Source organism: Caretta caretta, chromosome 1 (assembly GCF_965140235.1).
Source record: "Caretta caretta isolate rCarCar2 chromosome 1, rCarCar1.hap1, whole genome shotgun sequence".
In the NCBI taxonomy this organism is placed as follows: Eukaryota; Metazoa; Chordata; order Testudines; family Cheloniidae; genus Caretta; species Caretta caretta.
In genome coordinates this window covers 200132834-200156218 of record NC_134206.1, presented here as the reverse complement: position 1 = coordinate 200156218, position 23385 = coordinate 200132834, and the positions used below count along the sequence as shown (strand labels likewise).

Genomic DNA, 23385 nt, shown 5'->3' with positions numbered 1-23385 from the left:
AAGATGGCCCATTTAGACAGTTGACAAGAAGATGTGAGGATACTTAACATGCGGAAATAGATTCAATATGTGTAATGACCCAGCCACTCCCAGTCTCTATTCAAACCCAAATTAATGGTATCTAGTTTGCATATCAATTCAAGCTCAGCAGTTTCTGGTTGGAGTCTGTTTTTGAAGCTTTTCTGTTGCAAAATTGCCACCCTTAAATCTTTTAGAGTGGCCAGAGAGGTTGAAGTGTTCTCCTACCGGTTTTGAATGTTATGATTCCTGATGTCAGATTTGTGTCCATTTATTCTTTTGCATAGAGACTGTCCGGTTTGGCCAGCGTACATGGCAGAGGGGCATTGCTGGCACATGATGGCATATATCACATTGGTAGATGTGCAGGTGAATGAGCCCCTGATGGCGTGGCTAATGTGATTAGGTCCTATAATGGTGTCACTTGAATAAATATGTGGACAGAGTTGGCATCGGGCTTTCTTGCAAGGACAGGTTCCTGGGTTAGTGTTTTTGGTGTGTGGTTGCTGGTGAGTATTTGCTTCAGGTTGTAGCCCACGAAAGCTTATGCTCTAATAAATTTGTTAGTCTCTAAGGTGCCACAAGTACTTCTCATTCTTTTTGCTGATACAGACTAACACGGCTATTACTCTGAAAAAAGAAAGGAATGGAGGAAGGACGAAGTGGAAAACAGGATGGGGAGGAGAAGATCTGGAAGGGGGGATAGAACAGAAAGGGGATGGAAGGAGATGGATGGAGGGGATGGAAAAAGAAGGATGTGGAAAGGAGGGTGGATGGAAAAAATGTGAAAGGGAAATGGATAGTGGAGATTAGGAGGAGGAGAGATATGGAAAGGAGGATAGAAGGAGAAGGTTAGGAGGAGGGATGTGAAAGTGGACCTAGAGGGACTAGGCTACACAGAGGAGGAAGGGGGAAGGAGGAAAGCGGGGATAGAGGGAGGAAGAGGGATGTGTGGAAGGGGCATAGAGGGAGAAGGGATGGAGAAAGGAGGTAGGGAGGAGGAAAGGGGGATGGAGGGAGCAGGTTAGGAGGAGGTATGTGTGGAAGGAGGATGGAGGGAGGAGAAAAGGGGGATGAAGGCAGGAGGCATGTGAGGGGGTGGAGGGAGGAGGAAAGGGGGCTGGAGGGAGGAGGAGGGATGTGTGGAAGGGGGATGGAGGGAGGAGGGTCGGGCAGTTGCTCCGGGCCTCTCTTTTGGCGGCGGCTGTGGGGGGTCCGGGGCGCTGTAACCCGAAACCTCCCGCCCCTGAGCGCAGCGGAGGCGGCGGGGGAAGGAGGAAGCGGCTCGGCTGGGCCCGGCCCGACGGTGAGTGTGTCCCCCAGCCCCACACCAAGGGGGGAGCGCTCCGGTTTGTTCACTGGAGCTTATGCAGCTGCGGGCGGGGGGTCCTGCGCCTCCTTTGCGGGGCTCTCCCGGCCCCGGGTGGGGTCTCGCGGCCCCCTGCCCCTGCGGCCTCCCCGGCCCCACCCCTCCCCGGGACTCTCCCTCCCGCGCCAGCCTTTGTGTGCGGAGGAGGGACAAGCCCGTGGCGGGAGGGAGGCTGGATTTCAGGGCAGAGGAGCAGCCGAGCGCTGCATCTCCGGTTGCAGGGGAGGGGGGCCCCCAGCCAGCGGCTGCAGCGGCTGAGGACGGGCCGGCGGGCGGGCGTCTCCTGCTTCTCGCGAGCCCTGCGAGCTGCCCAGTCCCCGATCGGGGCCGCTGGGCCCGCGACAGGCGCTGCGATTTCCGCTGCCCCGGTGTCTCAGTGCGGAGCTGGGGCAGGAGCGGGGCTCGCTGCAGCAGGCTCGGGCCACGCAGGACCTGCCCGCGCCGGGGCTGAGCTTGTGTCTCACTCGGACGCCGGGGGACTGGAGCAGCCGGCGAAGGAGAGGAAAGAAGTGTTATTCCGATGGGACGCTGGGCCTGTGCAAGGAGGCTCACAGCTGCTCTGGCACCGCATGCCATTCTTCCCGGGTGATCGGCCTGCAGCGGGAGCGGCTCAGAGCTCCCCTGCTTCCCAGTTCCCCTCTGCTCCCGGCGCCCGGGCTCAGACCTACCCTGCAGGGTTACCTCAGCAGCTGCCCTGCGTTCCCACCTGGGCTCCACTCCCCTGCAGCATTACACAAGTTCCCATCTCCCCTTTGCTCCATAGACTCATAGGACTGGAAGAGACCTCCAGAAGTCATCTAGTCCAGTCCCCTGTACTCAAGGCAGGACTAAGTATTATCTAGACCCTCCCTGATAGGTGTTTGTCTAACCTCCTCTTAAAAATCTCAAATGATGGAGACTCCACAACCTCCCTAGGCAATTTATTCCAGTGCTTAGCCACCCTGACAGGAAGTTTTTCCTGATGTCCAACCTAAACCTCCCTTGCTGCAATTTAAGCCCATTGCTTCTTGTCCTAGCCTCAGAAGTTAAGAAGAACAATTTGTCTCCCTCCTCCTTCCAACAACCTTTTATGTACTTGAAAACTGTTACCATGTCCCCTCTTCTCCAGACTAAACAAATCCAATTTTTTTTCAAACTTCCCTCGTAGGTCATGTTTTCTAGATCTTTAATCATTTTTGTTTCTCTTCTCTGGATTCTTTCCAATTTGTCCACATCCTTCTTGAAATGTGGTGCCCAGAACTGGACACAGTACTCCAGTTGAGGCCTAATCTGCTCGGAGTACAGCAGAAGAATTACTTCTCGGGTCTTGCTTACAACACTCCTGCTAATACATCCCAGAATGATGTTCTCTTTTTTTGTAACAGCGTTACACTTTTGACTCATATTTAGCTTGTGGTCCACTATGATGCCCCAGATCCCTTTCCGCAATACTCCTTCCTAGGCAGTCGTTTCCTATTTTGTATGTTTGCAACTGATTATTCCTTCCTAAATGGAGTACTTTGCATTTGTCCGTATTGAATTGCATCCTGTTTACTTCAGACCGTTTCTCCAGTTTGTCCAGATCATTTTGAATGTTAATCCTACCCTCCAAAGCACTTGTGACCCCTCCCACGTTGGTATCGTCTGCAAACTTTATAAGTGTACTCTCTATGCCATTATCTAAATCATTGATGAAGATATTGAACAGAACCAGACCCAGAACTGATCCCTGTGGGACCTCACTTGTTATGTCCCTCTAGTATGACTGTGAACCACTGATAACTACTCTCTCGGAATGGTTTTCCAACCAGTTTTGCACCCATCTTATCGTAGCTCCATCTAGGTTGCGTTTCTGTAGTTTGTTTATGAGAAGAAGCCCCATCAGAAGCCGCAGCCTGAAGCATTAGAAGAACTCCTCTCCCCATGCTCCCTCACCCCCAGCCCCTTGCTGCAGTAGCAATAGTGTTCCCCTGGGATTTTCTTCCCAGTCCATGCTCTAGCTACACAGGGGTGGAATAAGAGAAAATGTATTATCTGCAGGACCCTGCCTTGATGTTTTGCCTTTACCTGCATGCAACTCTGTGCCTGCTCAGTGGGACCTTGTCTACATTCGAGAAATTAGGGTGATAACCAGCATTTGGAGCCTCCCCTCCAGTACACCTGTAACAGGCAGACCTTGCATCTGCACACACAGTTGCTACCTGTGGTGCACAGGTATTTGCTCAACACTTTGGATTGTGCTTGCTCTGCCACACCTAACCACCTTGTCAACCCCCACCACCCAAGCCAGTTGCCATCAGTGCAGTGCCTGTGTGGATAGCAAGTGATGGCATATTAGCTCTAACAGTGCGAATAGTCCTCCTGCTACTGTCCCACAGTGCATCAGTTACTGCTTAGGTGACTGGTCTCATGTTTCTGTTCTCTGTTGGTTGAGGGTCAAAGGAGGGATGCTTTTTTGCCTTTTGGATGTTTTAAAATTTGCAGGGAAGATTTGTATATGTACCACACAGAGGGCATGTGCCCAGGAATATGACTGCCAGTGGAATGGTGAGCACCGAGTGTTCCAAGTGGATTGATTTAAACTAATTGATGGATCCTATCATGATATTTAAAAAGCTTTTAAAAAATTAAAATTCTTCGGCATGTTTAATTTGTTAGTTAAATGTTCTGGTTACATTGAAAAGGATGGTTATTTTATTTCTCTGGGATAGTTTAGAACCAAGCAATATAGGGTGTATATTTTTAAAAACAGTTTAGGGGTTTGTGGCATTTAAAACTAGTGAAAATGGATTTTTGTTAGGTTTTAAACATCCTCTTACAGTGCTAGCAACTCAACCATTGCAGCATTGTGCTAGTGCTTGAGCACCTGAAAGTGAAAATGACAATAAACAATAGTTGTTGCATGCGTGTAGTTATATCTGTGTTGATCGCAGAATATTAGAGAAACAAAAGGTGGGTTGTGTGTCTCGAAAGCTTGTCTCTCTCACCATCAGAAGTTGGTCCAATAAAAGATGTTACCTCACCCACCTTGTCTTTGTAATAAACAAAAAAGAAAGGATAAAATCGTTGTTTGTGGCAGATGAGTGCTCTGCACAGCTGAAGAGAGAATATGCAAAGGTGACTTTAATCTACCATTGGACTTCTCAGATCCTGGAGTTGTTCTTCATCATTCCAGCACTCTGGCATAAATTCGTGCTGCCTGAGGGCTGTTCTGATTTGTGCCTGCCAAAAGCACAAAGGGACCCTTACAGCAGCTAGGGTTGCTGAGTTGCCATGACACTCCTGCTCAAGCCACATCCATGTCTCTGTGCCACCTAGGATGACCAGATGTCCCGATTTTTTGGGTCTTTTTCTTATATAGGCTCCTATTGCCCCCCCCACCTCCTGTCCTGATTTTTCACATATGCTGTCTGGTCACCCTAGTGCCACATGAGGCTCCTCCTACATAGGAGAGATCCTTCCTGAGTAGCCAGGGAAGCTAGCTTTTGGCTGCTTTATACCCATAGAGTTGTAGCCATAAGCAGCCAGGATCTTATGCAAAATGTTCATGGTCTATGCCAAATGAAATGCAAACCATAAACAATCAGCTTCACTGGTAGTGAAAAGTAAATGCGATTTTTTAAAAATTATTTTAATGTCAGTAAATTAAGGTTTTCTTAGGAACACATGGAAGGAAATTTGTTTGGAAAAATATGATTTTTAGGCTGGCAGCACCCCTTTAAACTCTAACTACCTCAGAGATGTGGATCCACTTTGTGGATATTTGTGCCCAGCTGGGAAGGGTGGATGGCCGGAATCCCAGCCAAGGCATCCCTTCCGAGTCACCAGTCCCCAAGAAATGCTAACACCAAGTTTGCATGAATTTGAAGCCAATCTTTTTTGACATTCCCTTTTTATTTTTTCAATTCTTGGTCTGGATTTTGGGATTCAGTATGTGTGTGGCTTCACTGACACAGCAGTGAGAAGGCTGCACATTAGGTTCATCCAATTCCCTTTCCAGGGCTGTTGAAAGAGAAAAATCTGCTCCGATACTGGGAGCACCAATGCTCATGCTGGGGGAAGGTGATTAAGCAGGAGTGATACTTTGGAGGCCAGAGGGTGGTGTCAGCAGCCTTGTGAGGCAGCCGGCTATGGAACTGCCACTAATCAGGCACCCAGAGGAGTTGGTACAGGCCCACTGGAATTCCTCTGCTGGAGACATTAAGGGGAGGTCACAGTGGCTCTCGGGAACCAGGAGCAATATTTCTGGGGCCTCAGGGGGAGATGGTGTTGGTCAGCTGAGAGAAGTGATAAAGCCTTAGGTCAAGGGCTCTCCAACATTTTTATACTGTAGATGAGATCTTAATAAAGGAATTGCCTCTTGGACACATTTCCCATTGACAGTCACACAGAGGACCACCTCCCCCGGCTCACTGACAGTACAAGAACATTCCTGTGGCAAGCACAGTCATTGCAAAAGTGATATTAAGAGAATCTTTTACTGTATTTTTAATGTGATTTAGCAGCTGCAAATGAGGAGGAGCCTGTGTCATGTGACTAGCAGCTCTCTGTGGAACACAAGCAAGTGCTCCACAGACCAAAGTAAAATACCACAAACTGTAACGTGTATAAAGAGAGATCAACTAAGACCATTTATAACTCCATTATTGTTTTTTTTTCATAAAAGCTTTTTGGCATAGATGACTGGGAGTTAGAACTCATGGGTAGGGCTAGTCAAAAGTTTGACATAATGGCCCCCTTCCACTCCTGGAAAATATTAAATGAAATGTTTTCAAAATTTCCCCCCTATTTTCCAATCAGCCTCGTTCTTGGGTTCTGTGCTTGGCTCTGCCATTGACTTGTGTGTGACCTCGGGAAAGTCAAGTCCCTACTCTGGGCCTCAGTTTCCCCAGCTAAAATGGTTATGTGCCTCCTGTGGGTGTTGTGAAGCTTGATTAATGTTGGTAAAGGACCTTGGGATCCTGGAATAAAAGATATTGTAGACATGGAAAATACAATATTGTTTGGGTGAATGTTTTCATGTGTTTTTTTCATCTCCTTGTTCCAGCTGCCCAGCATGTACTGTCTGCTCTGTCAATGTGTGCTCTGACAATGAGCATCAACTCCTCCTTCAGCAATGGGAAGGGCCTGAGAAACCTCACAGCACAGGAAGATGGGGCAGTCAGAGTCACCGAGTCGATTGCTATTATCGTCATTGCTATTTTCATCTGCTTGGGCAACTTGGTGATTGTCGTCACCCTCTATCGGAAGTCTTACCTCCTTACGCTGAGCAACAAGTTTGTGTTCAGTCTGACACTGTCCAACTTCCTTCTGTCTGTCCTGGTGCTTCCTTTTGTCGTCACCAGCTCCATCAGGCGGGAATGGATCTTTGGAGTAGTTTGGTGCAACTTTTCTGCCCTGCTTTATATGCTGATCAGCTCGGCCAGCATGCTAACTCTTGGTCTCATTGCTATAGATAGGTAAGCTCCTCTTTTTGTTATGAATAGCAGTGATTAATTCCAAACTGGGCACAAACAAACAATATGTGGTTTAATACATCTAAATGTAAATGCATACATCTAGGAACAAAGAATCTAGGCCATACTTATAGGATGGGGGACTTGATCCTGTGAAGCAGTTCCTTTGAAAAAGATTGGGAGTTGTGATGGGAAATCTGCTGAATGTGAGCTCCCAGGGCAATGCTGTGGCCAGAAGGGCTAATATAATCCTTCAGTGCATACATGGGAATCTCAAGTAGGAGTAGAGAGGTTGTTTTACCTCAGTATTTGGCACCGGTGTGACCCCTGTGGAATACTGTGTCCAGCTCTGGTGCCCACAATTCAGAAAGGTTGTTGATAAATTGGAGAGGGTTCAGAGAAGAGCACAAGAATAATTAAAGGATTAGAAAACATGGTCAAAGAGCTCAATCTGTTTGGTTTAACAAAGAGAAGGTTAAGGGGTGATTTGATTACAGTCTATAAGGATCTGCCTGGGGAACATGTATTTAATAATTGGCTCTTCAATCTAGCAGAGAAAGGTATAACATGATCCAATGACTGAAAGTTGAAGCTAGACAAATTCAGGCTGGAAATAAAGTGTAAAATTTGAACGGTAAGAGTAATTAACCATCGGAACAACTTACCAAGGGTTGTGGTGGATTCTCCATCACTGACTATTTTTAAATCAAGACTGCCTGTTTTTTCTAAAAGATCTGCTCTAGGAATTCATTTGGGGGAAGTTCTAGAGGGGGCCGGATTAGCCGAACACAGGCCTTCTGGCCTTGGAATCTATAAATCTATCAATCTAAAAAGTTTTGGTAAGAGACTGTGAAGGTTCCATGGGTAAAGCAATGAAAAGTCAGAGTTAAGGTTGCATGAACAAAATTACATACTGTTTTTCAAACAATACAATATAACATGGGTTCTCAACCTGGGAGTCATGATCTCCCTCCCTTTCTTTTGGGCTAGATGGATGGTGCGGGGTTCCAGACCTTTTTTCTGTTGTAACATGGGGTATGGTATGGAAAAGGTTGGAAACCACTGCAATTATAGTGATTAATATACCTAGCTCTTGTGTAGCACTTTTCATCAGAAGATCTCAAAGCACAGGAGGAAGTCAAAAGAGCTCAGTATCATTATTCCCATTTTATAGATTGGGAAACTGATGCACAGAGAGGTGAAGTGACATACCCAAGGTTATCTAGTAGGCCAGTGGCAGAGCTAAACCTCGGTCCCCTCAGTCTCTGTCTAGTGCACTATCCAGCAGACAACACTGCCTCCCCAATATAATACATTTCCCCTGCAATTACATGTAAAATCATGAAATAGAAAGATAGAAAATAATTAAATTAATATTTCAAGATGCTGCACATGCAAGATTGTTAAAATCAATTGATGCTATAATAACATAGCATATAATAACATAGCTGTATGTAATCATGTATAATTGTAAACCTCATTACAATAATGCATTCACACCAGGATTAATTCTTTCTGAAGCATCTGGTATTGACCCCTGTCGGAAGACAGGATACTGGGCTAGATGGACCGTTGGTCTGACCCACTATCGCCATTCTCATGTTTTTATGATCAGTAGGCAGAATTAAGGCTGCATATGCGGCTTGATCTTGGGCACTTCTTGACTTTTGAGCTCTTGTCCGCAAATAATTTTTTGAAATATTATTTTTTTTAAGTGTCCCTCTAACCCCATTTGAGGTTTGGGGAGCAGAAATGGGGAAGTCATTCCCTGGACTCCAATGGGAGTTGAATCTTAATCAGTAAACCCAGTTCTTTGCTTACTGTACTTTTCTATGATGCTACTGATGTCTCTTTTTGTGTTTCCCAGGTACTATGCTGTCTTGTATCCAATGGTGTATCCAATGAAGATTACAGCAAACAGAGCAGTTGTAGCCCTTGTGTACGTGTGGCTACACTCCCTCATTGGCTGTCTTCCTCCTCTCTTTGGCTGGTCTTCCTTGGAGTTCGATCAATTCAAATGGATGTGTGTGGCTGCGTGGCATAAGGAGGCAGGCTACACAGCCTTTTGGCTGATCTGGTGTGCTTTGCTGCCCTTCCTGGTTATGATGATCTGCTACGGATTCATATTTCGCGTGGCTAGGATTAAAGCGCGCAAGATTCACTGCGGTAGCGTGGTCATTGTAGAGGAGGACGCTCAGAGGAATGGGAGAAAGAACTCTAGCACCTCCACCTCCTCTTCGGGCAGTCGAAGGAATGCTTTCCAAGGGGTTGTCTACTCAGCCAATCAGTGCAAAGCTTTCATAACCATCTTGGTTGTCATTGGTGCTTTTGTGATCACGTGGGGGCCCTACATGGTAGTAATTACGTCAGAAGCACTTTGGGGGAAAAATAGCATTTCTCCTGCTCTGGAGACATTAGCAACATGGTTATCTTTTTCAAGTGCCATTTGCCATCCACTGATTTATGGACTCTGGAACAAAACAGTGCGCAAAGAACTATTAGGAATGTGTTTTGGGGACCGGTATTACCGGGAGTCATTTGTTCAGCGTCATAGGACAGCCAGATTATTCAGCATTTCCAATAGGATCACAGGTAACAAACACTCTTCCCTTATGGGTGATACTTAATATCTGCATTCATATGGCATCTTCCAAGGGCTGTATAAATACTAACTAGCGATGTATTTGAGGGAGCTCTCAAGGGACCGTTTTTCAAATTACATCTCCCATCTGAAGGAAAGTTGTGATGAGTTCCCTTCCTTTGATGGGAATTCACCTCCCTTTCTTGATGTAGCTAAATTCTCCCTGGCAGAGAAGATTTAACCCTGGGGCTAATAAAAATAATTTCCTTTCTCCCCTGCTGAGACTCCTCTATACACACACATATGCACACACTATTTCAAATTATCCAAATCTGAGCATTCTTATACTATGAATATATTCAGTGGGTCTGATTCTCCACTCCATTGCCTGGTTTTGTGGTGGTGTAACTCTGTTGACTTTAGTGGAGTTACTGGTGTAAAACCAGTGTCTCAGAATGGAGAATCACACCCAGTATATTTTTCAGGAGCAAAGTATAAATGTTTCCAGTTTAATATAAAAATGTTTTCCAAGTGGTATTGCCTTTCTCCTTGCTAAGGTTGTCATTTTAGCTAAAGCTGTAACAATAGCTATAGGTTTCAGAGGAACAGCCGTGTTAGTCTGTATTCGCAAAAAGAAAAGGAGTACTTGTGGCACCTTAGAGACTAACCAATTTATTTGAGCATGAGCTTTCGTGAGCTACAGCGAGCTGTAGCTCACGAAAGCTCATGCTCAAATAAATTGGTTAGTCTCTAAGGTGCCACAAGTACTCCTTTTCTTTTTACAATAGCTATAGTTAACATTGCTTCAAACTTCCCATTCTAAGACCATGTATTCAGTTGATTATAACATCCCAGACTTTTACCTATTGGGCTAAACTTTTCCAGGCCTGGTCTATCCCTGAGGTCAAAATATTTGGGAAAGTTAAAATGATGGTCTGTTTTTGAGAATGAGAGAGGGGGAAAAACACCACCACCTGCTGTATGAAAAGTCAATGCAAGCAGTGTATGAAATTGACCAACCATGCAGGGGAAACTGACTAGACGCAAAGTGCTGTCAGATGCAAGGAGTGAACAAACGGAAACATATAAAGAAAATATTTTTTCTCTAATATCATTTGATTACCATAATCTTAGGTGTTCCTTGTAACAATATCAGGTAAAAAATTTACAGACAGAGGTGGAAGTTTTAAGTTAACGATAGTCCCTTTAAAAATCTACTTCTTCCACAAGGCTCACAAGCAGTAAGTTTATAATTTAAAAAACCCACAAAAATTGAGATCTCCATCTCTAGATATCCCAGTCCATCACATCCTTTTTCTGGTCTGCCTTTTAGATTGTAAACTGTATGGGACAGGTACTGTTTTAATTTTTGTATGGCGTATAGCACCAAGTCAGGTGTTGGTGGTAAATAATAATATACTCTATTCCTCGCCAACATAGTTTTGTATAAAAATCTCAGAGAAAATCCTTCAGATTCCTAGGACCACTCTCTAATTCCAAGTGCTTCTTAGTGTTAAAAGTATTCTATGTTGTGGGAGGCCTGTTAGACCAATCTGTATCTTTGCTGGCAAGCAGTTATGTTTGCCTTGGTATAACAAGGTAGGAAAATATGCTTTTGATACACAGATTTTATTACTCTCTGCAAGTGTAAGATTTGTATTCAGCTTAGAAAAAGGCTCTCCTCATGATGAGCCTGATTCAAAGCCCGTCAAAATCAATGGGAATCTTTCCTTTAATTTCAATGGGCTTTGGACCAGGCCTAATAAGAGTTTATGGATGTTAGACACCAGCTTTTAAATTCTCCAGCTGGGGCAAGCCCATCACCTCCTTCTCATCTGCAATAACGCTCCACTCCTTAGGACTAAATGTCCTGATATATGTCAGCTACTTACAGGGGTTAAAAAATCTGTGTGTCTCACCAGTGGCAATTTTTTCTAGTGACTTAAAAAAATCTAAGTGCTTGTTTGTTTAAATTAAGTTTCTAGTCCTTCTGGTTGTGAAGAAAACCTTGTAAATGTAATTAAACCATTCCAGTACAATAGTGTCTTCTTCAGTCTGCAGAGGGGCACCACCAGTAACTCTGCTGCTGCTCAGAGCTTTGCCACATTGTAGCACTTTGAAATTAGTAAGATTCTGATCATTTTCAGGATTGCTAGTTCAGCACTCTTTGAAATTTTCACTTTCATGGTACTGCTTGGGAGGGCTAAATGTAGAGGCAGGCTCTGGAATTATTAGTGGGGAAAGAGGACGCAAAACATGGAAGGAAGATGAGGGCATTGGAAACCTGCATCCCCATTGCAGAAGCCAGGTCGCTCTCAGAGACAGGCTCTGGAAGGAGTGGAAGCATAGCTGAGGAAGAAAAGACAGAAAGCTTCTTTCTCCTTCCAGCTGCAAAAGTCGGCTGGGCAGCTTCCAATTTATCAGACTCCTACTTGCCAGAGGCTGGTACAAAAGGTGGAGCCCCTGAGCAGGACCCTAAGACTGTGCCTTAGTAAGAATCCCAGTGTTTTCCCCCTTTCTAGCATCTGAGGGTTGCAAAGAAGCTGGAAACTAGCTCATTAGCTGATCCTCACTAGTCATCATCCCATCAATACACTTGTCTTTTATAGCTACTTCTGGCTACTAGATTTAATCCTTTGGCTAGAGGGTGTCTGATAAGTTTTTCTAGCCCTGAGTGCATATATTTCTATATATAATCAGCTCTCCTGATAAACTGCACATACTTGCAAATTGTTGTGGGGAGGTAGACAGAAGGCTTGCCATGTGAAAAGAATCCAGGAGCATGTGGCAGCTGGTGACATGATACTGCAAGATGGGAAATCCAGGTAGTTTGGCAGCTGGGTCTCTGGAGGGTGGTTTTTGTTGTCTTGTCACAGGAAAAATGGGGAGAAGGGAAAGTTGGGAAAGCTGCAGGGTAGAATCAGGCACTCGGATGTGGGGGTTATTTGAAGATGTTATCATTACAGTAGATCTACCATACAGAGCACAACTCAGTGATGATTAAACTGTTTTGCAGATCTGGGACTATCTCCCCATCTCACAGCTCTCATGGCAGGTGGGCGGCCTTTAGGACACAGCAGCAGCACAGGGGACACTGGTTTCAGCTGCTCTCAGGATTCAGGTAACTCTATTGTTTTCCTTTCTCAGACAGAAAGATTTTACTTGCAGCTTACTTGCAGAATTCTGTGGACAGTCTGTATTTATGTACAGATATCTTTTGGTAGGTGAACAATAACATTAAGCATCTCCTATGGCAATGGTTTTCAACGTGTGGTCCGCAGACCCCTGGGGGTCCACAAACCATGTCAAAGATTTCCAAAGGGGTCCGCAATGCCATTTGACATTTTTTAGGGGTTTGCAAATGAAAAAAGGTTGAAAACCACTGTCCTATGGTACCCTGAGCAGATCCACCTTAGCTTCTCCTCTGTATTTTTGATCTTGTGCTATCTACTATGAAAATACTGTCCAGCCTTGGAGAATATTTTCTTTCTCTAGTGAATATTTCCAAGGAGCAAGATAATCTGTTTGTCCCATTCCTTTATTCTCCTTCCCCCTTCAGTGATCTTCCCGGCCCCCCAGGGAGCTAAGCAGCAAACTGCTGGGGAAATAGGTCTCTTCACTTCCTGCTTACAGGAGATTTCATTTGGCCACTCTATGCTAAAGCCTCTCTTATAGAATGGAAGCTTCCCATCTTTGTCATGGATCTCTCGAGCAGTAGCCTGGAAAAGGGCATGGTGATCTGCCAGTAATTTTCCAGTGGTGGTAATAGGGGGGCTTTGGTTTTAACTACCAACAGAGGAAAGTTTTCCAAAACTTCCTTCTGCAATCTATTTTAAAGAGTATTTCTGCTCTACAAACACCAGAGAGCACTCTTCTGACAGCTGCAGCTCTGCATTGCTCTCTGCCTGCCTCTGACTGGGAGAGTGGGAGAAGGAGGCTGGCAAGGTGGGATTTTTCATGAAGGCAACACTACTCTGCTAATTCTGTAGGTGAATAGCTGGCTTAAGTGCAGCTATAGGTGATAAAGGGTAATGGAAAACTCTTCTCTTTATAGCAGCCTGTGTTATCATCCTTGAAGAAAGGCACTAAGAGGCCTCCACTGCTGACCAAAGCAAAGATATAAGTTGTTAGGAGCCCCAGTGTTTAGGGAATTTGAATTGGGAAATATCCCACCTCACTGAACATCCTGAATGACAGAAGACAGGCTTTTCAGACAGTACAAGCCAAAGGAACTGTATACAGAGAAAAGATCAAGGGATGCCCATTACAGATCAAGTATTTAATGAGGCAGATAATATAGGATCAGCCGTATCCAGTCAAAACACTATCTTAGCATCACTTATAGACAGGGATCCACTTCTGGGGAAGAATTACAGGCTAATTTCCTTACTCAATGTAGTTTTTAAAATATATGCTAAAATATTGTCTCAAGGACTGGAGTGTCCTCTTCCTAATTCTACCCATCCATTGCAGGCTGGCTGGGTTTCCAAGGAGTAGGGCTTTGATCTTGCACCACTGACTTCAATACCCCAGATGATCCACAAAACATTAAAAATATCCCACTCATTTAATATGGTCTATGAGGAAGGTGGCTCACTCTCTCATTACTAAGTATTTGGAGAAGGCATTTGACAGGATGGAATAGAAATATTTATATATCACAGTTCAATTCTGGACCATCCTTCGTTTAAAAAAAATAGGTTTGCTAAATAAATCGTTGGTAAAGGTCAGTGTCTTGTCTCATGGAATTCATCATGGATGTGTGTTGTCACCTTTACTATAAATTGGTCCTGGACCCTCTGGCTATTGTGATAAGAATAAATCCAGGAATCAAATGAACTCATGTGGGTGAAGAGGGCACAAAGCCCTAGTCTGCAGAGGGTGTAATCGGATCGATGAATCATTTGGGACAAGCTACAAAGTATTGAATGGCTGTTGTAGGAAGCTTTCGATCCATCATCAGAGTTCAAAAGTATCTGGGCCAAAAGTAAAGCGTCACAAGCATTCAGGGAAGCACATGCTGTGCCTTTCAGCAGCAGGTGTAAGAAGCACTGACACAGCCCGCTCCCCTAGTGCTCCCTGAGGCGGCCTGTCTGCTTCTATGCTAGGGAGGCAGAATGCCTCTTTGACTGTCATAGGGTATGTCTACACTGCAATTAAAAATCCGTGGCTGGCCCAGGCCAACTGACTGTGGCTCGTGGGGCTTGGGCTAAGGGGCTCTTTAATTGCAGGGTGGACATTTGGGCTCCAGCCCAGGCTCAAGAATCCTGTGAGGTGGGACGGTCCCAGAGGTCAGGCTGCAGCCCAAGCCCAAATGTCTATAGCGCAGTTACACAGCCTTCAGACCGAGCCCCGTGATCCTGAGTCAGCTGGCACAGGTCAGCCCTGGATGTCTAATTGCGGTGTAGACATACTCTTAGTGTCTGTACTCAGCCACAACTGCACTGGAGTGAGGAGACAGGCCACAATTTGGCCCTTCATGTGATAGCATGGCAGAGACATTGAGTTTAGTGTTCTGCAAACAATGACAGGTAAACTTTATTTTGTACCAAAATAATATGGAGGAAACGCAGGTAGATGAAATAATGTTCATGAGATCAATACCCATAAAGTGGTAGAATGACTCAGCAGAAAAAAAAAACAGGATCAGTCAGCCAAGTGTTCTCCTTAAGGAATAATGTTTGTGAGAAGAAAACAAAATGAGTTAACAAAAGCAAAATAGACTGATCAGAACATTCCCCAGCTTGGCTTGCCATCCATTCTGAATATGGAATCTGATCTTGTAATAGGCATCCCCCACCGTCTGTCTCCCAAGTAGCCAGTTTGTAAGGGCTTGTCCACACTTGAAAATTAATTCAGGTAGAGTGTGAATGTAAAAGGCAATAGCTATTCCAGAAGAACTCCGTACGTGGACAGGTGCCTATTTAGCTTGATCCACTTTTGAAGAATAAGTGTGCCCATCTATGGCGTTATTCAGAAATAGTTATTTTGGAGTAAAAAGAAAAGGAGTACTTGTGGCACCTTAGAGACTAACCAACCCATTTGAGCATGAGCTGTAGCTCACGAAAGCTCATGCTCAAATGGGTTGGTTAGTCTCTAAGGTGCCACAAGTACTCCTTTTCTTTTTGCGAATACAGACTAACACGGCTGTTACTCTGAAACCTGTCCTTATTTTGGAGTAGCTGTTGTTGAATAATGCCATCTGTAGACAATCCTTCTCTTGCTCAGGAGAAGCAGGGAGTTGTCCTCAGATTAACCTCTGATTAAGATCAGGTAGTAACTTGGCCCTGTCCCTGTCTGAAAGCCCATCACAGTTGAATGCAGAATGATAATGCATCAGCACATTTTAGGCAATTTTTGAAGAGAGGCGCTCAAGGCTATAAATTCAAAAGTTCATTTCCTCTGATAATTTTAGGTTTGTCTTCTCAGGGGTCGTTATTATTTCCAACATTTTCTGCATTTCAGGGACAGATGTGATGCTGCTTGAGGATTATAGTTCAGATGGAGCTCATCACCCGCATTGCGTTTATCCCTATCGACGGAGGAGTTCGGTAACATTCGAAGACGAAGTGGAGCAAATCAAAGGTGTGTTTAGGGGGGACACTGTAATGCTGCTCACCTGGGATGACCCCACTGCACCTCCATGATGGCTGCCAAGCATAGCTGTCCCCTTCTTAAACCTTAGAACACAGAGGACAAGTATCACTCCTGGGCTCTTCATCCTTCCCCTTCTAATAGGTGCTCTGATTCCTCCCTTCTGCTGATTCCTCCACAACCTTCTTGAGAGGCCTCAACTTCTGCTCACCCCATCCTTTACTGCTGGGTCCCTCATTTTTGCCACTGCTGCCTGCTCTGACTTCCCATTAGTTACCTCATCGACCCCTGTGGACACGCTGTCCCATGCCATCTGAGCTGCTTCTCCCTGCTGTTTTCCATCCTGATGCTGCCAGTTGGTAGGTGGGTGGAAGGGGGGGAAGTGCACGTTTTCTGGAACCAGGGTGGTGAGGCTGGACTCACTTGCAGGGTACATTTTACAACTGTCTTTCTGCCATCCATCCACTTCCTTTTAAGATCTGCTCTTTCTTTTCCTCTTCTTCGGGTAGGCATGACGTGAAATCCCTGACAGATGTGTGGTTTGATATAACGGTATCTGCTCTTGCACCACACTATATCAAACCAATCTAGGGGACAATAGAGAGCTCTTCAGAACTGTGTGAAATTCTTACAGGAATACTAGGAAGCTTGGGGTGTACCAGCTGTTATACCACTAAAATAAAATCCAGCAGGATCTTATTAAAGGGGAAAAGGCAAAATGCCACATTTATTGTGAATACAAAAAGACTCATAGTAAGCAGTTGGTTATAGCTATAACATTCCATTCAATTTCATATTTCTTCACACATTCATTCACACACACACACACACAGAGGTTCTGCAAGGTTGTTATCATAGTTACCAGCCTTACAGTTGCTCATGCCAATCCACTGGCCAGGTGGCCTGGACATGAGGAGGGAGCAGGGCCTTGGCAGATGCTCATCTGATGCTCCTGGAAGTTGGTTTGCAGAATCAGACCCCAAAGTTCTCACTTTCTAGAGTCCATTTTTATAGGAATTTCTTCCTATGCCAGTCTGTGGGAATTGCTTCACCATGCTGTTGCTGAATCAATCAGCAGATGGCACATTCCTGATGGCTCCGTACTGCCAGATGTTATCTTGTTCTTTGGTTCTCCCATCCTTGAGGCTGTTGGGTGGATTCCAGTCTGCCCTCCGGGGGTCCTCTGGTTATTTCCACTTGATGCCTTCTTCAGCCAATGGACACTGGATTCTTAGGCTGGCACCTCCCTGCTCATTCAGTTATTATCCACACCAAGCATCCATCCACATACATCCTCTATCTCTATTTTAATCACAATTGTTAACAAAGCGAGATGAATACAATAAAAGGGCGGGGAGTCTCTGGGTGCTGTTTCTGTTGTTACAGAGTATTGCTTTGAGTCTCTCTCTGTGTGAGTAGTTGTTGTTACAAAGAATTGCTTTGAGAACAGACTCTGTCTTAGAATGTACTAACGCAATTAGCAGCTTGCAAGTTTCATGCACAGAGGGAGAGAAACAGTACCAAAAACCAAGAGACCTCTTAATTAGTAATACCCTGGAATTTAAACTCTGGGGAATCAAACTCATTTGTGATTTTAATACAGAACTTCTTTAATATGATCCAACACAGCAAGCCAAAGTGGTGCATAACATATTTCTGCTAGAGCCTGTGTTATCTTTGTTAATTAAAACCAAAGGCCTACACAAGGAGTACAGCATGTCAAACATGGGCCTGGATTCTCTGCAGAGCTAAGGCCACTTTTGTGCTGCATAAGCCTTCAACCGCCTGGAGATAGTCGGTGGAGAATTTCCCCTGTGCTGGAGAACTCATCGTTTGCAGAAAGCTGGTAAAGGCAGCCAGCTCTGCCACCCCTTATGTTCTCAGAATAAAGGGATGGAGAGGATGTCGGGGTAGAATAGAGATGGGGAGGAGGCGTGGCGGAATGGAACAGAGGTACAACCCATCCTCCATTGGTGTAAGGTCCTTGAATGACCTTACCCCAGTGATGACCTTACCCCACGCTTCCCCTGTGAAGCACTAGCATGCTCTGGGGCCAGGCATTCACACACACACACCACACACACACACACACACACACCTGCAGCGCTATGACAAAGCCATTCGAGTTAACAGATAATAGCAGTTTCCAGTTCAAAATATGAGTAGCCCTTGATCTGGGGGTACACTATTTTGAATTCAGGGATAGTCATTGACCTGGATAGACAAGCTTAATAACAGGCCTTCCTTCTGTTAGGTAGTTCCAGTCTAGATCAAGGATCAGAAATGGGGCTTCCCTGCATGGGCCTCATTCATGCAGGGACAACAGCCTTTCCTGGGGTTTTATCCATTTGCATTGTCTACTCCCCATTGGATTTTTTCCCCTCTCTTCCCCACAATGACTCCACCACCTTGATGTTTTTCTGCCGTCCTGTCTTGTCTCTCCTGTCCATTACCTGTGTTCGTTTAAAGAATTTAAAGGGAAAGAATGTATTTATCTCCATTTATGCTGTTTGTTTGCTCCTTGCATTTGTCTCAGCTGGGACAGGGAAACTAGACAAATCAGTTTCATTTTTTTTCCTAGTTAGGCTCACATGTTGGTTCTCAATACTAGCAACATGTTGCTGGGACTGGCTTTAGAACACTGCAGGGTTGATTTAGTTTGAGCAGATCCTCTTGAATTTGGGCTAATAACTAGGAGGCCAATTGCATGTGATTGAATTTACTAAACCATAAGTGAATGAGGACAGTATAAAAACAGCTACAATGCATCACACAATGTACTTGTTATTACCTTTGATTTTATTATTAGCATTAATATTTGAGACTCTACAGTACACACATATGGTAGTATATTTAGCCAAAAATAATGGAGTCTTATTAATATGAGAGCTTTTCTGAAGCATCTCCTGAAAATCATCTTAGCAAAATTCTATTCACACACTCACTCTAGAGTGAATTGGTTTGACGTTTTATTTAACAATTATCATTACTTTTCCACTATTCGCCTCATAAATATACAGGGTAGCCAAGTAGCTTTTGTGTGTTGCCTCACAGACATTTATAGCAATTCTGCAAGGCTGTCTAAATGGATTCCTGAGGTGTAGAGGGAGGCTACCAGTTTTTTGTGCAGATCAGTGAAGTGTAGAACAGGGAAGTTCTGCTATATATACAAAGTTTGGTGTTCACCAAGTTTAAAACATACCATGAGCTATGTGACTTCTTGTGTTGTCCCCCTTTTTATGTAAACAAAATGTGAAATTTTGGTCTAAACGAAATTGAGAATTCTCTTGTGTACAAAACTAATGGTTAGAGTAGAACGGCTGAGAACTGGGACTCAAGAGTTTTATTCCTGGCTCTGTCACTTATTTCTTTCCCACGATCATGTAATTCCCATAAGGCCTAATTCTGTGCCAGATGTAATAAGTGGAAGTTTTGCACTTTGGCAGGATCAGGCCAATAACCTTTTCTGTGCGTAGGTCCCAATCCAGCAAAGTATTTAGCACGTAGTCCCATGTAAACACGTGGGTAATCCATCTGACATCAGGTTAAGCATGTGCTTAAATGCTTTGCTTCATCAGTCCTTAGTTTTCCCATCTGTAATTTGGGGATAATTTCCCTAACTGACATGATGATATTGTGAAGATTAGTGTTCATAGTGTGCTTTGAGATCCTTAGACAAAAGATGCTGTGGAAGCATAAAGTACTATTAGTAGCAATAGTAATCATTTGTAGAAGACATGATCACACATTTGCAGTCCTGAAGACAAATATTTGCCCTCAAATATTTGCCTTGTGCAAATGTTTGCACAGCCATGGTATGTTATTGTTAAGTGTTCTGTCTTAATTTCTTTTTTCTTTAGAAGCTGCAAAGAATTCTGTTCTCCATGTAAAAGCTGAAGTCCATAAGTCTCTGGACAGTTATGCATCCAGTTTAGCCAAAGCTATTGAAGCTGATGTGAAAATCAGCTTGTTTGGAGAAGATGCTTTACCAGGATCTTTGTTTCCTTCACGCACTGTACCAGGCGGCAATGTGGGTGCACGGCGTGGTGGCAGAGCCCAAGCTGGCCAAAGACTTCAGCTGCAAAGCATCGATGAAGGGAATATTTGACAAGAGCACTGAACTAGAAGAAACCACTAAGTATGATCCAGTATAGTAAGAATTATTTTAAAAGAAGCAGGGTATTCAGAATGGCTTAACTTCAGTGTTTTAGTCAAGAACACTTGAAAATACCTGAATACTTGTCTTTAAATACATATGTCTACATTTTAGAACAGTATTTACTTACTGTTCAGGGTACTGTACATGTGTTTGTGTAATGTTTTTATCCATTATACAGCACATAAAAACACAGGATTTGCCTTACTTGTCCAAACCACTGGTCCATCAGATCAAGTATCCTTCAGTGACCAATTCCTGATATTTCATAGGAAAGCAAAACAAACAAACAAAAACCATGCAGCATTATACATGGTGTTGTAGAGATTTTTTCCTGACCCATGGGTCTATCAATGTAATCCCTAAAAGAGGAGATTTGATGGCTGTACTGACTGGGAACTTTATACACAGTGTTATTTTGGACCATGGATTTAACTAAAGCACAAAATCTGAGCCTAGTTTTCAGATTTCCAGAATCCCTTTTATCCAAATTACTGTCCTGTTCACCTTTGGTGGTGGATTATATTTTTGACTGTGCAACCATGGGAATGCTAAATATGAGGCCATATTACACATTGCTTTTGTTCCACTGGACAAATGTTTTACTACAGAGAGCAGATACATCATTCTCACATATATAATGGGTAGAGGCAGCCAAGCACTGGAAAGATGGCAGAAATAGTTTTAGAAGATGGACAGATTTTGTTTGGGGATTTTTAGTTCTCAGTGAGAATTACAATTTGCTTTCCTTGTTTTGTTTTTACTGAGAGGCATTGTACAGCCACTGAGATTAAACAAGGATGAGAGAGAATATAAATACTGTATTGCCACTTAATATTGACGTTATACTGGATTCATCCTTTGTATACAGAAAAGCTTTGTGAGTTGGATTTTTACGAGGGAGTATATCTTTTTGTGTTTAAGCAATAGCTACCTCACTCCAAGTATTTCTTGGAGTTTAACTCATTAAATCTTAAAATAACAATATTTAGCACTTATATAGCACTTTTCATCTTCCAAGCGCTGTACAAGCATGAATTAATCTTTACAGCCCCCTAGACCCAAGAGGCAGGTAGGTGGGTAAGCAGTTAATTCCCATTTTTGCTGAAGCATTAAAGCAGGGGTTCTCAGACTTTTGTACTGGTGACCCCTTTCACACAGCAAGCCTCTGAGTGCGATCCCCCATTGTACGTTAAAAACACTTTTTAATGTATTTAACACCATTACAAATGCTGGAGGCAAAGCAGGGCTTGGGGTGGAGGCTGACAGCTCGCAACCCCCCATGTAATAACCTTATGATCCCCTGAGAGATCCCAACCCCCAGTTTGAGAACCCCTGTATTAAAGTGAAGGGCCAAGTTTGCCAGAAGTGCTCACTCATTTTTTGTGACTCAGTTTTTGAGTGTCCACGTGGTAGCTGCAGGTGCTCAAAACCTCTGAAAATCAGGGACAAGGCATCTCAGTTTGGGCACTTAAAACCTGAAAATTAGAGAGCTCTTGTGACAATTTGGCTGTGTGTGACTTACCCAAGGCCATAGACAGAATATCAGAAGGTAAGATCTCTGGATTTCATGAAACTCAATCCCATTCTTAAGCCAGTAGATCACACCTTTCTCTGGCCCCAGTTCATCAAAGCATTCAAGCACATGCATAAATCCATCCCTATTCAGCAATGCACTTAAGCTCATGCCTAACTTAAGTACTTGCTTATGTCCCATTGAAGTCAATGGGATTTAAGTGTATGCTTGAAATTAAGCATGTGATTTGCAGAATAAAGATGGACTGTTGAATTGAGACCTCTACAATCCACTAAATGGGGTGTTTTGCATAGTTATAAAATATTCGGGAATGAAATAGTTAATAACAATGGATTGTGAGGAGCTGGTGACCTGAAAAGTAGCCCACTGACCCCAGTCACTCATTCATTTTACTTTATTTAATTTTTCAAATGTATAAAATGTATCTTTTGACAGCTCTGGGCACATGTTCAAGAATCTATAATCCCATCGATTTCCAGGAAATGCCCTGCACCGAGGTCATTATTGCCATTGTGAGATAAATATGCAGGGAGAAAGCTAGGTCACTGGATTTCTTTTCACAGGTGATGCTGTTTTAATTGCTGTCTGTATGAACACACACATGGTATAATAGCCCATCAGATTGTTAGAAACAATTTCTTAATGTTCCATTTATTTTATAACCCAAGTTGACCAAAAATGCCATTGAAGGGAAAGAGAACAAGGAGCCTGAATTAAAGGGGCAACCATAGGATAGTTTGGATCGATTGGGTTCACTCTTATTCACCATTAGGTTGCGTTGAAGTAATTGTCAAGATTCTGGCCCAAAGGCATAAGCATAGGGGGGAAAACCCCCAAGGCGCATGTGAAAGCACAAAATAGTTAGCATTACATAAAGAGCACCTTACGCACCAAGACACTGATCCAAATTCAGCCCCCTGTGAAGATCTGAGGAGTTGCACCTGCTTACACCAGGGTTGAATTTGTCTTACTGTGTTAATTTCACTAACATATTATTAATGATATATTTACTAAATAATTTATTTACTAAACAAAACAAAACACATCTTACACCTTCCCTGTAATGCTGTTGTTGTTATCAGTGTTTTCTAGTTTGAGGTGTTAGAGAAATAACTAATTAAGAAACACACACATTTTACAAAATTGTATACAGAGTACAAGGAAATGCATTGTGAAAGTGAATGGTTTAGTTTCATTCTTCAACCTGAGTGACATGCCCCTTCTTGAATTCTTTAATTTTTGATAATCAAAGGTGTTACTAATTACATAGCAGAGGAATTTTTTTTAATCTCAACGGTGTGCCATTAAAGAAAGTCATAGTTCAAGACTAAAACAAAAGCATGGAACATATTGCAACCATGTCCTTAGTCCTCCAGTATTAGTTGTCATATTCCATCTTTTTCTGGCAATCAGAGTTAACTAATGTTGTGATTTAACCTTAGGGTTGAATAACTGCGTGCAGATGTGATTTAACCTTCGGGTTGAATACTGCGTGCAGATATGGTTGCCTCATCTCAAAAAAGATACATTGGACTTGGAAAAGGTTCAGAAAAGGGCAACAAAACTAGGGGTATGGGAACGGCTGCTGTATGAGGAGAGATTAATAAGACTGGGACTTTTCAGCTTGGAAAAGAGACGACTAAGGGGGGATATGATAGAGGTCTACAAAATCATGACTGGTGTGGAGAAAGTAAA

At 43.6% G+C, this 23385-nt stretch overlaps 1 protein-coding gene across 2 annotated transcripts; it reads left to right on the top strand.

Moving 5' to 3' along the window:
• Nucleotides 1-1173: 1173 nt before the first annotated feature.
• On the top strand, nucleotides 1174-22893 carry GPR161 (G protein-coupled receptor 161). Of its 2 annotated transcripts, none has more exons than XM_048817115.2 (6): nucleotides 1174-1324; nucleotides 6414-6825; nucleotides 8690-9414; nucleotides 12420-12524; nucleotides 15869-15988; nucleotides 19858-22893. In XM_048817115.2, exons 2-6 carry the CDS (start codon nucleotides 6443-6445, stop codon nucleotides 20103-20105), a joined length of 1581 nt encoding a protein of 526 aa, XP_048673072.1. In that variant the 5' UTR covers nucleotides 1174-1324; nucleotides 6414-6442; the 3' UTR covers nucleotides 20106-22893. The 2 variants fall into 2 exon arrangements, with proteins under 2 accessions (XP_048673072.1, XP_074974735.1); XM_075118634.1 differs by lacking the exon at nucleotides 1174-1324 and adding an exon at nucleotides 1733-3913.
• The last annotated feature ends 492 nt before the right edge of the window (nucleotides 22894-23385 follow it).

What these genes read in the sequence shown, in the direction of transcription:
- GPR161 (XM_075118634.1), top strand. Translation starts at nt 3,814, where the DNA reads ATGCTTTTTTGCCTTTTGGATGTTTTAAAATTTGCAGGGAAGATTTGT. An exon ending in ATATGACTGCCAGTGGAATG is followed by an intron (nt 3,914 to 6,413) that starts GTGAGCACCGAG and finishes TCCTTGTTCCAG; the next exon opens with CTGCCCAGCATGTACTGTCT. An exon ending in CAGCTGCTCTCAGGATTCAG is followed by an intron (nt 12,525 to 15,868) that starts GTAACTCTATTG and finishes TCTGCATTTCAG; the next exon opens with GGACAGATGTGATGCTGCTT.